Source organism: Paramisgurnus dabryanus, chromosome 17, assembly GCF_030506205.2.
Source record: "Paramisgurnus dabryanus chromosome 17, PD_genome_1.1, whole genome shotgun sequence".
Lineage (NCBI taxonomy): Eukaryota > Metazoa > Chordata > Actinopteri > Cypriniformes > Cobitidae > Paramisgurnus > Paramisgurnus dabryanus.
This window is the reverse complement of record NC_133353.1, coordinates 30,725,704-30,740,063: the sequence shown is the minus strand read 5'-3', so window position 1 is coordinate 30,740,063 and position 14,360 is coordinate 30,725,704. Positions and strand designations below refer to the sequence as shown.

Here is a 14,360-nt window from a genome sequence, read left to right as displayed (position 1 = left end):
GTAAAATGGTGAATCGGGCCAGTGGTGCTCTCTAAATACTGCACTATACAATTTAATAAGAATTAAAAAAAAATTCAAGTACAAGAATTCGTACATATTTTACCAGTTGGCTAATTTTCACCAATTGATACAACCACATTGTAAGTTTTTGTACGATTTGCCTTAATGAATTCATACGAATTAGCCAACTTGTACAATATTTACGAATTCTCGTGATATCAGTGATGATGATGATGGGAGGCCAGTAGATCCCTAAAGAAAATTCACCATGGTTTTATTGTGGTAAAAGTGTATTAACCATGGTTTTTTGGTGTATTGATTACTATCAGCTAAACCATGCTTTTACTACACTAACCATGGTTTAACTATGGTTTTTGAAAACCATAGTTGTCAAAACCATGGTAATTTTGTGGTTACCATGTTTTACTACTGTAACCATTTTTTGTTTTTGTTTTCGTAAGGGAGGGCTTTATAGGTGAATAGCAATATTTCAAAATGCATGTGTTTGTTAACCGGTAGCCAGGGTAAACATGCCAAAACTGGGCTTATAGGATCATACTACTTAGATCGAGTAAGCACTCTTGCAGCAGCGTTTTGAACCAGCTGAAGCTTGTTTACTTAATTTGCGTGACACGCCACTAGTAACAAGTTACAACAGTCAATTCTTGAGGTCATAAAAGCGTGAAAAACGCTTCTCTGCCTCTAATGCAGACAGCATATGCCGTATTTTTGTTTACAACATTTTGTTGCTTAATAGTTTTATATCAGTATAATCAGGTGGGTCTGTTTTGTACTGTTGGCGTTATATGAAACATGGGTGGCAGAAAGCGTTAAGTTCTGTTTGCATCACGTGACTAACTAACCAATCAGTCAACATAATGCAGATCTCTGTGATAGACTGGGATGCTTGTTGTACTTTATCATACAGTATACTAGATTTGACATAGGTTCAAATAATAATAATCAAAATAAACAAAGAAAAATCAGGCTGACAGTTACAATTTTGGTCTTTTTCACATTGACTGACATTCAACGTGCCAAAGCCCATAACCTAAATTGAAAAATCCAATTGGCCTACCTGTTTCTCTGCTGCGGCCCCGCTGCCACGGCCCGACTGTCCAGCCTCCTTCTCCTGATGCCATCACTCTGTACAAGTACTCTGTAACAAAGAAAGACTCAACGAATATCCTATATAAATATATATAAATATTGAATTCATACAAAGAAATCAGAACATTTAAGTATACAAGTTGACTCATAATAAACAAAGTGATATTTAAATACAAAAATATATAAATTCTTAGGCCCCTCAAAAAAGCTCAAGATTGTGTTTAGTGCCAAGAGAGGTCACACTAAATACTGACTGATGCCTAAAAAAGACATTTATTTTCTGTTTGTCTCTTAATAAAATGTGGTTGTGGTGGCCTAAGACTTTTGCATATTACTGTTTATATACTGTATAGCAGCCTTGCTATATTTGTCCATGTGCATTAGCAAAGTTGCGGTTCTCAACATTTTTACAGTATTGCTGATAAAGGGGACAAGCAGTACCCGTTTTAGACGACCTCTGGCGCTCTCTGTGTCGTGTCTGCGTTCGCTACTGGGGCGGATGTATTATATTGTTCTTCTGTTCGATCTTTACAATAACAAACCCCCGAGCAGAAAGGACAAATCAGGCCAAACAATCGCCTGACACAGAGACGAGCAGGCAACACGAAGCCAAAATAGCCGTGGGTCAATGAGGCTTGGCTAGAGCGTGCTGGAGAACGAGTTGGGGTGCTGCTTTTACCCGTGAAGGGCTGTAGTGTCAGGTCCTCTGCGCTCCTGTCTCTGCCCGTGTACACCAGAATGGAGTCGTTTCCCCTGCAGTTAACGCTGGTGTCAGCTGACAGGCATCCATCCAGATTGACTCTGACAGCACCGCTGGACACAGCCGCCAAGCTTACGACAGGCCCGCGTGCAAATCTAACATCCCTGATGCAGCCGCCGAAACCTGCATAGTGGCAGGGAGGAAGAAAGAGAGAACAAAGAGAGAATGAAAAGGAGCTGAATGGTTTATCGGAAACAATGATAATTTAAACTCAGGAGTTAGAAATAACATGGGGGACAATAGGGGGAAAGTTAAATCTGAACCCATATACACTAATAAAAAGGCACACTATACAAGATTCTCACTTATATTCTTACCTGATATTGTTGTAAGCGATCATAGGAGAAATGTTATAAGATATCACCTGTAAATGTGTGTCTCACCATGTAGAAGACTGTGTTGGTTCAACGCTGGGTGCAGAACTTCAGGTGGGACTCCCCCAAGATAAAGCGGAGAGCTGATGGTCAGTAGACCACCAATGTTCTTCCTCTCCTGTTCATAAACATCATTAAGACCGGCACTAACCAAAGACCCTCTCTTTAGCACATTCAATGAGTTCCAGGTCCCGTCGCAGTAGGACAGGCCCACCCAAACACTCAGCTCTGCTGTCTGCTCACCCCAACGCAACACCCAGAAAAGAATTCCACCCTGTAGCTCAGCCTAAATATCATACAAACAACAGACGCACAACACACAAACAAATCAATAATGCTTTGGTCAGACAAAAATGTGTTTTGTCATAAATCTACAAAAGATGCCTGGTTCAGTAAAAAAAACGGATTGGCAAGATTTAAAAAAAGATTCAAAAATATTAAAAAAAAAAATTATCAGGTTTATTTCAATGCACATATTCTATTTATTTTAATTGTATGCAATAAAAAATTACATTTGCACCATTTTTATAAAAGTTAAGACTGAATGGACCTGAAAATGTCAAATGGTGTAACTGCCAATTGCGCAAAAGAATGAGAAATATAAAATATTTTATCCACGTTGGTGTCATGTTAGCGTAATCATTAAAAAATATATAATAATTTTAAAATATTATTTTATTAGTTATTTCTAAATGTAAATTGTAATACGTTTTGTGATATTTGTCCTGACATATGCTGAAAACTGCGACAAATGACACAGACCGGTTACATCACATTGAAATTTTTGCAATTTTCCCCCAAATATTCTTTCAAAATAAAAAATAAACTTGGTCCTCAAAAAATAGAATGTATGCAAGTAAACCCTCTTACATTTAATTGAACCATATGGACACAAAATAATTAATCCCACATCATTGACCCGCATACAAACACAAAGGGGCGGATCCCTGGACAGGGCTTATCCTAGTCCCAGACTAAAATTTATGTTTGAACTCACCTGACATATCTTAACATATATTAGTGCCACTGTTTTTTCTCAAGATGCACACCAGTATTGTTTTGTAAGGTATGTTTGTAAAAACTACTTAAATGTCCTAACATAACTAATTAATCTAGGGATTAATCTAAACCCTGTCCGGGAAACTGCCCCAAAAAGTCTACAATCGACACCACTTTACGTATAACAGCAATGATCTAGCTAGATGAATGCTTACATGAAAGCAAACTCACCAAAATGAAATCTTTCCCATCTATATCATAGGCAAACAACAGCAGTGCATTCAGTTGATCGGTTTTGAACTCAAATGATATTTCAAAATAATCTCCACCAGTGAGCATTTCAGGTTTGACCTTTAGGAACCCTGAAGTTAACGTCAAAAAAGAAAGTAACACACTTATTAAAAATATCACAATGTTTACATTAAAACTTCATCATCGTAAAATTTGTATAACCATGTCCGAGGAAATAAGCCCCATTTTCGGAAACAGCAGGACAGCCCTCCCAGCCTTCGTAGGTCTCGTGACTTTCTAGTGTCGTGTCCCAGTCCAGAGGCTGCCAAACATCACTGGTGCCGTTAGATTTCTGGACCAACACATCCCTCAAACACCCGGCAAACCTCTGCCGCACCACTTTGGCTGGACCTGTATGCACACCCATAAAAAAGCACACAAACACACAGTTAGGTGTGTAGAGGTAATCTCTGCCTTCAGATGACAAGCCCATAAATAAGTAAACCAAGGCCCTTACCAGTGTCCTGTCTAACAATGGTGAAATTCTCTGGGATGCCTCCGATGAAGACGCCCGTGTTCTGACCAATGATGGTACTTCCACTTGTAGCTGATGCTGACCCTGTAGGGAAAAAAGTGACTATGATCTAAAAAAATCTATATTAAATCTATACGATAATGTTTTGCTGAGACTCCAACTGGTTGGTATTATAATCAGAGTGGGATTATAGTATTTAAAGAGTTAAAAAAAAATTGTCTTTCAAACCCCTTATGGCATTCTTTATTCATCCCAACCATGAGGCACAGATTAAAACTTTCATAAAGAATTATACTGTCGACAATCACGCTTGTGTGCCTTAAAGGTACAGTATGGGTTTTAGCGCGTCTAGTGGTAAGATTGCGAATTACAACCAACCTTAATTTCAAAACGCAATGAGAAGCTACGGTAGCTCCCACAGGACAAACATGTCGTTGTCTGAAACAACATTGGGACGAAATGTGCTTTGTTGAACAGTTTGTCCATTTAGGGCTACTGTAGAAACATGACGGCAACTTCCATTGAAGGAGATCGCAGTGTACTGTATGTACATAAAAAACTGCTCATTCTAAGATAATAAAAACAATACAGTTCATTATGTAAGGTCTTTATAAACCACTGATAATATTATTATGTATATCATATTGCATTTCTGTCAAAAGATCTTTTTAAAAGCTGAACAATGCACCTTTAAGACCACTCGGAAAATATGACCCAAAAAGCAAAAAGTTATTTTATAGACCGTTTCATTGGACGCACGCAGATTATCACAGCATGTTTGTTTATACGGCTGGCTAGTGCTTAAACTGACCTCTGGAACAAATACCTTGTTAAAAATACAAATATTTCAGATTCCTAAAGACGAGGGGAGACAGCGAACATGGAGGTGCCTGCCGTGCAAATAGAGGTTCGGCAGCCAGGCAACAATTCAAAGATCTGTAGCTAACATTGTATACATTCATTTTTTTGCTTGTTATCAGAAATAATCTACTCTAGTGGGACTATGATGTTATTGTTCTTTCCGGAAGTCTACCGGAAGTAAAGTTTGGGCTAATTAACCAATTTATGTTATTGTCTGGAAATCGTCTATAACGCTTTTGCGTTCTTTTGGAACTTGAAAAGAAGTAGTCAATCCACCCTCTTCACAAGCGCTGATCCCGTAGGTGCTCTGGGGCTCGAGCACCCACCGAAAGGTCGGAGCACCCATGGAAAAACGCCAATTAATTTTAATCAAAAACGCTTTTGAAATTCTGTAGCCTCTCTGATTGGTAAATCAATGCTTTGATGAGTAAGCTGGGGCACCTTATGCGTCTTAAACCCATAGACTGTAAAAAACATGGAGGTAGTGTCCGTGACTTCACCCATTGGTTTCTGAAGATCGTTTTTGAAGCCAATAATAGGCGGTGCCTGCTATCGCCATCTTGGCCGCGCATCACCGCGCATCACTCGCGATTATCCGAAAATGGGTAAAAAGGTGGGAGGTGAAGTGAGGTGGGTGAGCCTGCGGTGACTGGTTGCTGAAACCACACCGCCTAGCTCGATTCTAGTGACAGCAGTGGCTGTTTAATGGTCACTCAAGTGCCCAGCCCCTTAATTATGCAGAAGTGTAAGGCTTGATATAATTTAAACGGATAAGTTACAAAAAAAATTCCCCACCCTCTCAGTTGTCATAAGGGGCAAAATTAGCTATATACCAAAAACAAATTTTGTTCCAGGCTGTAAATATATTATTTTCTACTGTAAAGTTAGCCATTTTAACATTCAGGTCTATGGTAATTGACTCCCTTTTGGAGCCAGCCTCTAGCGGCCAGTCGATGAATTGCAGTTTAAATCACTTTCGTATTGGCTTCATCAGAGAGATCAGAAGGTTGCCCCTCGAAATGCCGAAAATGCGTCCGCGTTACTTACTTTCTTTTTAAAATGCTTGGATGCTCACATAGCGTCTGTCGTTGCTAAGCAACCTAAGTGTTGCGTCAGAATAAATGCCGAGCCCCAAACCCACTCCCCCCGGAAGAAAATTAAATCAAACCAAAAAACAACAGTTCCCACTGGTTGTGAAGAACAAAGAAAGCCATCTGGGTCCAAACAATTCACATGTGGGTCAGTAAATAATATCAGAATTTTCCTTTTTGGGTGAACTAACTTGAAGTTTTTCTTACATTCAATCAGTGCTCACTTAAGTCAAAATATACCAAAGAGTAATTCAAATAAAGCCACACTTCTTTTTGAAAGAAAAATCCCCTAAGACCCTTTTAAGACAAGATGAGGGAGAAATTTAGCACCTCCAGCCTTAATTGAAATGTAAGTTCAGGTAAAGAGAGGCTTCTTTGCCCTAATTATTCTAATCACACCGTGAATGGCAACAATTAACCTTGATAATTCCTTCACTTAAAATCTGTTAAAGAGCAAAATAGGACAGGTGTGGGCGTGTGGTGCTGGCCCATGAATATCATACGTGTGTTTGCATCATTACCGCTGTATTGATTGTCGACAATGATTTTTCCCACGGCCTGCTTTCTGGTAGCGATCAGATGGTGCCACTGGTTGTCATTATAGCGTCTACCTCCATCGTTGAGAGGGCTGAGGGCCACGGCTGAAGCCTAGCATCAAACGCTGAGGGTTAATCGCTTGCTCATCTTGGACACAATGCACACACTGCATGAATGAAAGCTGATCGGCATGTTTCGATGGAGGACGTGAGCTTAGAAAGTACCCCAAGTAACAAAAGCACAATCTTTGCTTCTGTATGTAGCTATCTAAGCTAGTATGCATACTGTGATATCACGAAATGTCCTTACTTATATACGTAAATACATATAATCTGCATAACAAAACTAAAAGCCCACAAAAGCAACTACAGTAGGCAGTTAGAGACAAACTTTAGTATGGTACCATGATAGTATAAAAAATGAGCACACAGATATATCAAGACTGACTTTTTACTTTCCAATATCTGTGTTTATGGAGGTGAAGTTGGGGAAGAAGTTGATAAACTATCATGAGGATCTCTCTTGGCACAGAACACCAGGGCTGAGGATTTCTGCCCAGAGATAGGACATCCCCCAAAAGCAGTAAATTTCACAAGCTGGCACCATCAACATAAGATGGGGTTATTGTCCCGCTAAAATATGACATCATTCAGGTTCATACACTTAACAGCCTGACTGAGTGCTCTGCAGTGAAAGCGGCGGGACACAAAGTATCGCATCTCCTCTTTGTGATGAAGATTTAATGATCAAATCAATATGTGTGTGGATGCTGAGGGAAGTCAGGCCTGCGATATGCTTACTGCAGGGGGCAGGAGAGAGAGAGAGAGAGTGAGAGAGAGAGAGAGAGAGAGAGAGAGAGAGAGACAGAGAGAGAGAGAGAGAGAGAGAGAGAGAGAGAGAACCAGCTTTAGGGAAAAGACAGAACAGACAACACTGCATTCTTATCCCTCCTCCCTTTGAAAGTATTCAATGGGGCTTTTTTACGATGGAAGATCAATTCTGTCACTACACCTTAAAGCCTTTCTAAAAATAATCATCTACCAGCGGTTTGACAAATAACTTTAATCATGCCAGGCCAAAATTTGGTAATTGTCCCGCATTGTACGCGGTCATTGGTCAACGTTTTTGTAAAAGAATCTGTGTATATTTGGTGGTTAGAAGTCTTTCCCAGTTGAACATCTGATGTTCCCAGACAAGGTTTAGATTAAGCCAGGACTAGGGCTTAGTTATATTAGGACATTTAAGAATTTTTTACAAACATACCCTACAAAAACATTACTGGTGTGCATCTTGAGACAAAACAATGTAACTGATATATTTTGTATGCAAGTCTGCCACATGCCATATAAAGGAGGAGTACAATTCTGTTTATTCATTTACTCAAGTTTATACTCGTATGTCATTTCAAAGCTATTTGACTGAATTTCTTTTGTGTATTATCAAAAATTATATTTAGCATTTTATGCCTGCTCTCCGCCCCACAATGTAAGTGGATAGAGACCAAATGATGTAAGAAAATACAAAATACCCCCAAAAAAATAAATAAATAATATGTCATGCAACAGCTTTGTGTGAAGAACAGACTATTATTTGCTGACAGAAAATATTGCTGCCCATGGTCACCCCTTTGCAGAAATGCTAGAAAGAAGCAACAATATTAATATTAAACAAAAAATCCGCCAATTTGGTAAACAAAACTGACTTATAAAATACACTAAAAAAATAAAATGTATCTAAAAACTAGACAAAATTGCTTAAAACTAAGTTTTTTGTAATTTTGTAAATTAAAGGAACAGTATGTAGGATTGTGGCCAAAACTGGTACTGCAATCAGAAAACTTGTGACTATAACTGGTACTGCAATCACACAAATTGTGGCCAATACACAACATGACAACATAAACATCAGTTGAGGGCTGCAACTCCACTTTTTAAATGGCAATATCCTGGCCGGACCACTGTTGTCAGTGATAAAAGTATTTGAAATGAAAATGATTTCTTAATGTCTAGTGATATATCAGGGCCATTTTATGATTAATTGATATAAATTTCTTACATACTGTTCCTTTAAGTGCAATTTGTTTTAAACTAGGTTAATTGATCTTAAATCTAGACACTTCAAATTGTATTGGGTCTTACAAATACACACTTAAAACTCCTGGGTTATTTTCCACCCATGGTTGGGACAAAAAAACAGCTACTGGGTTAAATTAACCCACAAATTTAATATTTTACCCAAATAATGAGCATTTTGGCTTGAAATAACCCAAATCAAGGTACAGTGCATTGCAACCCAATGGGTTGGGTTTGTGCCTTTTGACCCAACGCTGGGTAAAAAATTTTTTTTTTAGAATAAACAAAAATGACAAACTCTTAAATTAAACATTAATAAGTGATATTTAAAATAAGTTTGTTTCATTTTAAAGAGCATCAATTGTCCGATTCACGATTGTACATTTCCTTTGGTGTGCATTAGTACATATTAAAAGATTACTAACCACCATGTCATCCAAAATGTTGATGTCTTTCTTTCTTCAGTCGAGAAGAAATTAATTTTTTTGAGGAAAACATTCCAGGATTTTTATCCATTTAATAGACTTTATTGGACCCCAACAGTTACAGTTTAAATTCAGTTTAAAATTGCAGATTTAAAGGGCTCTTAATGATCTCAAATGAGGCATGAGGGTCATATCTAGCAAACAATTGTCATTTTTGGCAAGAACAATATGCACTTTCAAACCACAACTTCTCATCTTGCAATAGCCGAGTGATGCGATAGCGCGACCTCATGTAATGCGTAACGATGTCGAAAGGTCACGCGTTACATATGTGAAACGAACATTTGCGGACCATTTTAAACAATAAACTGACACAAATACATTAATTAATATCAATCGACATACAACAACGTCGGAACGGTCCTCTTTCTCCACACTTGTAAACACTGGGGTGGTAGTTTCGCATACATCATGCGTGACCTTTCGACGTGATGATGCACGATATGCAAAAGGCACAAATCCCAAAGTAAACAATGACATTCAGGCCAATCACAACGTACAGATGGTTAATTGTTTGAGACAGCGCTTTTTTTGTATGATGAGCTTTGTACAAAATAGGTGCGTTTGAGAAAAGGAGGGATTTATGGAGCAACAATAATGTACAGCAGGGGTCTTCAACGTTTTTTTGGGGTCGGGGACCCCTTAGATTAGAGAGGCATGGAGCAGGGACCCCCTAATACTAAATGTGTAAAACAAAGATATTTAAGTTAGCAGTAAGGTACGAGAGTCTGCCTTTTCGTATTAGGCACAACGCAAAGTGGAGTAAAGTACAACCAATCAGAATCAAGGACTGGAACTGTTTTATAAATAGAAACAAACCATATTGTCACACAGCCATACTATATTAAAATGCATAATTTTTTTGTTAAAGTAATTTAGTTTTTATATTAATATAATAATAATAATAATAATAATAATATATTATTTTAAGGTATTTTCAGTGTAATATATTTTCATTTTACTGTGAATTGGACAAGGGCTTTCAGTTTATAAAGAAGACTGATCATGGTGAATGGCACAAAGACTGTCTATTCTGGTGGGGATAGAGGTTGTGCTACTTTATAATTCTAAGGTCTGTTGCCTTTCTCGTGTATCATCATTGTCACGAGTTTGAGTAACGCAGGTTTGTTTTCTGCATAGCTTCATATCAGACTCAGGAGAACAACATGCAACGAGTCCGAGCGCATTTCTTTGGGGAAACTTTTTAAGAGGCGGATTTCAACCTGACTATGAATCTTGCACAAATCACCATCACGGCGCGTGTTTCATTAATTTTTAAATGCGAGCGATAGTTTTGTCACAGTTTAAAATGCGGACGCGGTGTGGTGTCATTTGCCTGTTGGATTAGCGTTTAAATCTGAACCGTGTGAAACAGCCGTCCAAGTTCAGAAATATAGATGAGACAACATGACATGTCATCTAAAATGACATTCTGAAAGACACACATAAGATTTACCTGTTTTATGATGACTTTTCTGTCGCTACTGCTGCTTCCTGAGTGGACATTTATAATCTTTAGATATTTTATTTTGGTCCGCTGGCTAAACTGAACGCGCGCCTTCAAACCTATGCGGCCACGCACGTGCACAACTTAAAGGGGACATGTAACGTTTTGTACATATATTTTACGTTTTAAGCAAAAAATAGCTTGTTGTTGAACATCATTTGGTCGACCCCCTGCAGTTCCGTCACGGACCCCCTGGGGGCCGCGGACCCCCGGTTGAAGACCCATGATGTACAGTATGTGGAAATAATGTGTTTTTGTACTAGTACACATTGTACTATACCAAATACACCAAAAAACATTGTTTTTAGTAATGTAATAGGTGCTTTTTAAGTTTTCAAAAAAATTACCAAATAAGATCCCCCAAAAAATTACGTATGTGCTCTATAAATTCTTTTACAGATTTCAGTTTTTGCATCATTGTATGAAAATGAGGAGTTTATGCTATAAATAACTCTGTTCTGTGTTTGACCGAAGAACTGAATGGCGCTACAGGTTTTCAAAGACACTCGAGTGAGCAAATACAAGTTTTTTTCATTATTAGCTAAACTGTTCCTGAACATCTAAGCTTGGGAGTCCTAATGACTAAACCCCAAATGTTTAGTCGCAGCATTCATCACTTTAAAAAACACTGCTAGAGGATATTTACACCGCAAATCATCTACTTGCATAAATTAATTGCTAATTAAACTAAATGAATAATCAATCAGGTCCTGTTCTGAGTTGGTTTTTTTCAGGATAAAACATAAAAATATACTTGAGAAATTGATTACAACTTAAAAAAAGAATGCAAACATAAAATGCTAAAGATCCTTTAACGATTAAATTAATGGCCAATGAAAAACAGCAGGCACGGTGAAAAGATAAGAATTTACGTACTAATACTCCAATTAGTTCATTAAAGATTTGTTCCACAACCGTCCCGTGTAAGCTGCTATAGGGTTTAGTGACGGAGTGTGCGTCATTAACACAGTGCGCAACATACTCTTGCTTAATAGCCCTTGAGTTTGTTTAAGATGAAATGGGTGCCGTCCGTGGCGCTAAAGCAACTAATCATGCCCACGGGCCTCGGAGAAACCCTCTTTCCTCACTCTACGTCCGGAAAACACTCATCACCCGGTTATCTCCGATAAGGAGACATTGGGAAAAGCTGCATCATTTGTGACAGCCTTTACAGGAACTAAATATGCTTTCATGAGACAGTGTTTCATAAAATGCTCATTAATTTCATCATTAGAAAATAGTGTGTGGGGAAGCATACCAGTTTCCTGTGTCACGCTCAATTAGCATCCCATGGTGCTAATCCCATTAGAATTGTTGAATTCGTTAATGAGGGAACTAATGGGCACGCTATCAGGGGACATTAATTGGGCATGACACCACTTTTAGTTATAATTATCAAACTACCTCGACAAAATGTGTTTACGAATGCAAAACCGTCCACATTCGGCAATGCCACTTATTGGTGGGGAGAGATTCTCGGTGGTCTCCTGGATGCTAATCTTTCATCATTGCTTTCATCATCATAGTCACAGCAGCGACCCCGCATGCAAGTACTGCGATGTGGCGTAATTAGCATGCTATTGCCACTCGATATCTGCGGGTAACAAGTTAATTGCTCTCAAACACTCTCTAGCTAAAGTATATAAACCAATTAGTCTATAGTTCATCAAATGCACAAAAAGTCTTTCTTTATAAACATCTATGCAGCACAAATAATGTACCTGGGGGTCGAAAAGGAAGTATGGACGGCCTTTGTGTATTTGCAGAGCGACATACTCCTCCTGCTCTCCGGGTGAAACGGCGAACAGGATCAGTCCCTCCTCCGCCCGTGTCCGGAAACTCAGCTGCAAACCTGGACAGAGTGTGAACACGTTTCGCATCGTAAGCCTAATCGAATAATCTTATCTTATGATACAAATGAATGTCTTTTGTTTAAAATGGTCTGCAAGAGTGCTTTTACAAATGTAATTCGTGACCTTTTGTCGTGCTTCCACCACATCCTATAGATGCTCTATTGGATTGAGATCTGGTGACTGTGGGGGCCATTTTAGTACAGTGAACTCATTGTCATGTTCAAGAAACCAATTTGAAATGATTCGAACTTTGTGACATGGTGCATTATCCTGCTGGAAGTAGCTATCAGAGGATGGGTACATGGTGGTCATAAAGGGATGGACATGGTCAGAAACAATGCTCAGGATGGCCGTGGCATTTAAATGATGCCCAATTGGCACTAAGGGGCCTAAAGTTTGCCAAGAAAACATCCCCCACACCATTACACCACCAGCACCAGCATGCACAGTGGTAACAAGACATGATGGATCCATGTTCTCATTCTGTTTACACCAAATTCTGACTCTGAATGGCTCAACAGAAATCGAGACTCATCAGACCAGGCAACATTTTTCCAGTCTTCAACTGTCCAATTTTGGTGAGCTTGTGCAAATTGTAGCCTCTTTTTCCTATTTGTAGTGGAGATGAGTGGTAACCGGTGGGGTCTTCTGCTGTTGTAGCCCATCCGCCTCAAGGTTGTGTTTGTTTTGGCTTCACAAATGCTTTGCTGCATACCTCGGTTGTAACGAGTGATTATTTCAGTCAAAGATGCTCTTCTATCAGCTTAAATCAGTCGGCCCATTCCTTTCTGACCTCTAGCATCAACAAGGCATTTTCACACACAGGACTGCCACATACTGGATGATTTTCCCTTTTCACACCATTCTTTGTAAACCCTAAAAATGCGTGAAAATCCCAGTAACTGAGCAGATTGTGAAATACTCAGACCGGCCCGTCTGGCACCAACCATGCCATGCTCAAAATAGCTTAAATCAACTTTCCTTCCAATTCTGACCTTTAGTTTGGAGTTCAGGAGATTGTCTTGACCAAGACCACACCCCTAAATGCATTGAAGCAGCTGCCATGTAATTGGTTGATTAGATAATTGCATCAATGAGAAATTGAACAGGTGTTCCTAGTAATCATTTAGGTGAGTGTAAAACGTCAATGTTTGGGTGTTATTGATTCTGGTTTTTGCATTGTGTCACATCCATAACCCATGCATGTTTCTCTCATCAAAAATAGAAAACATGAGTATAGACTGATATTTATTGGTAATAAATGCATTTTCTAAAAAAAATGATATTTTTAGTTTTGACTGCGAATGTCACATCTCTAATCCTGGAATTGCTCATGTGCATTACAGTCATATTCATAAGAACGCATTAACAAAAGACAAATAAAATCCCTAGAAGTGTGAGAAAATCTACTCTGATTTTACTTATAGTTGCTTTATCTATGTGTGTGTGTGTGTGTGTGTGTGTGTGTGTGTGTGTGTGTGTGTGTGTGTGTGTGTGTGTGTCTGTAATGCTGGTGAGAACAAAACATTCAGCACTGTCTGAAGGGTCCCATTGTGTCTTAGTAGTTTTACCCTTGATAGATTCAATCCCACAAGAATCCTGCTTAAAAATCTCTGAAACTGTTTTGTGTGAAAACCTTTCACCATCTGACCTAAAATCAGATGTAAAAATACCTTTGAAGTCATATCCCTTTTTCAATACAAGTTCATTAATATGTTGAAGGCTGTGACTACAGACCTGCGTATATACAGGCTCCTTAGATTAAAAAGATTCCACTTAATCTATCATTGAATCTCCAGTGGATTGAAGTCTGGTTGACCAAATGTAGAGCAGCAAGATGTTTCTTTAGACTTTAGATCTATACAACTGATAGGGAGATTATACCATCTCAATACCAACCCAACATGACTCCCTGTGTGTACAAATGTACACTTGTATATTGTAT

At 38.7% G+C, this 14,360-nt stretch overlaps 1 protein-coding gene across 1 annotated transcript in view; it reads right to left on the bottom strand.

Annotated features, from left to right (window-relative positions):
• Nucleotides 1-14,360, bottom strand: part of ush2a (Usher syndrome 2A (autosomal recessive, mild)) — a 328,961-nt gene that overhangs the window by 216,124 nt on the left and 98,477 nt on the right. The window contains exons 21-28 of the mRNA XM_065288316.2: nucleotides 12,284-12,414; nucleotides 6,483-6,609; nucleotides 3,992-4,093; nucleotides 3,697-3,885; nucleotides 3,475-3,605; nucleotides 2,254-2,530; nucleotides 1,790-1,993; nucleotides 1,079-1,159 (exon numbers count right to left, since the gene is read on the bottom strand). Coding sequence (XP_065144388.2) covers nucleotides 1,079-1,159; nucleotides 1,790-1,993; nucleotides 2,254-2,530; nucleotides 3,475-3,605; nucleotides 3,697-3,885; nucleotides 3,992-4,093; nucleotides 6,483-6,609; nucleotides 12,284-12,414 — 1,242 coding nt within the window. The remainder of the gene's footprint in view (nucleotides 1-1,078; nucleotides 1,160-1,789; nucleotides 1,994-2,253; nucleotides 2,531-3,474; nucleotides 3,606-3,696; nucleotides 3,886-3,991; nucleotides 4,094-6,482; nucleotides 6,610-12,283; nucleotides 12,415-14,360) is intronic.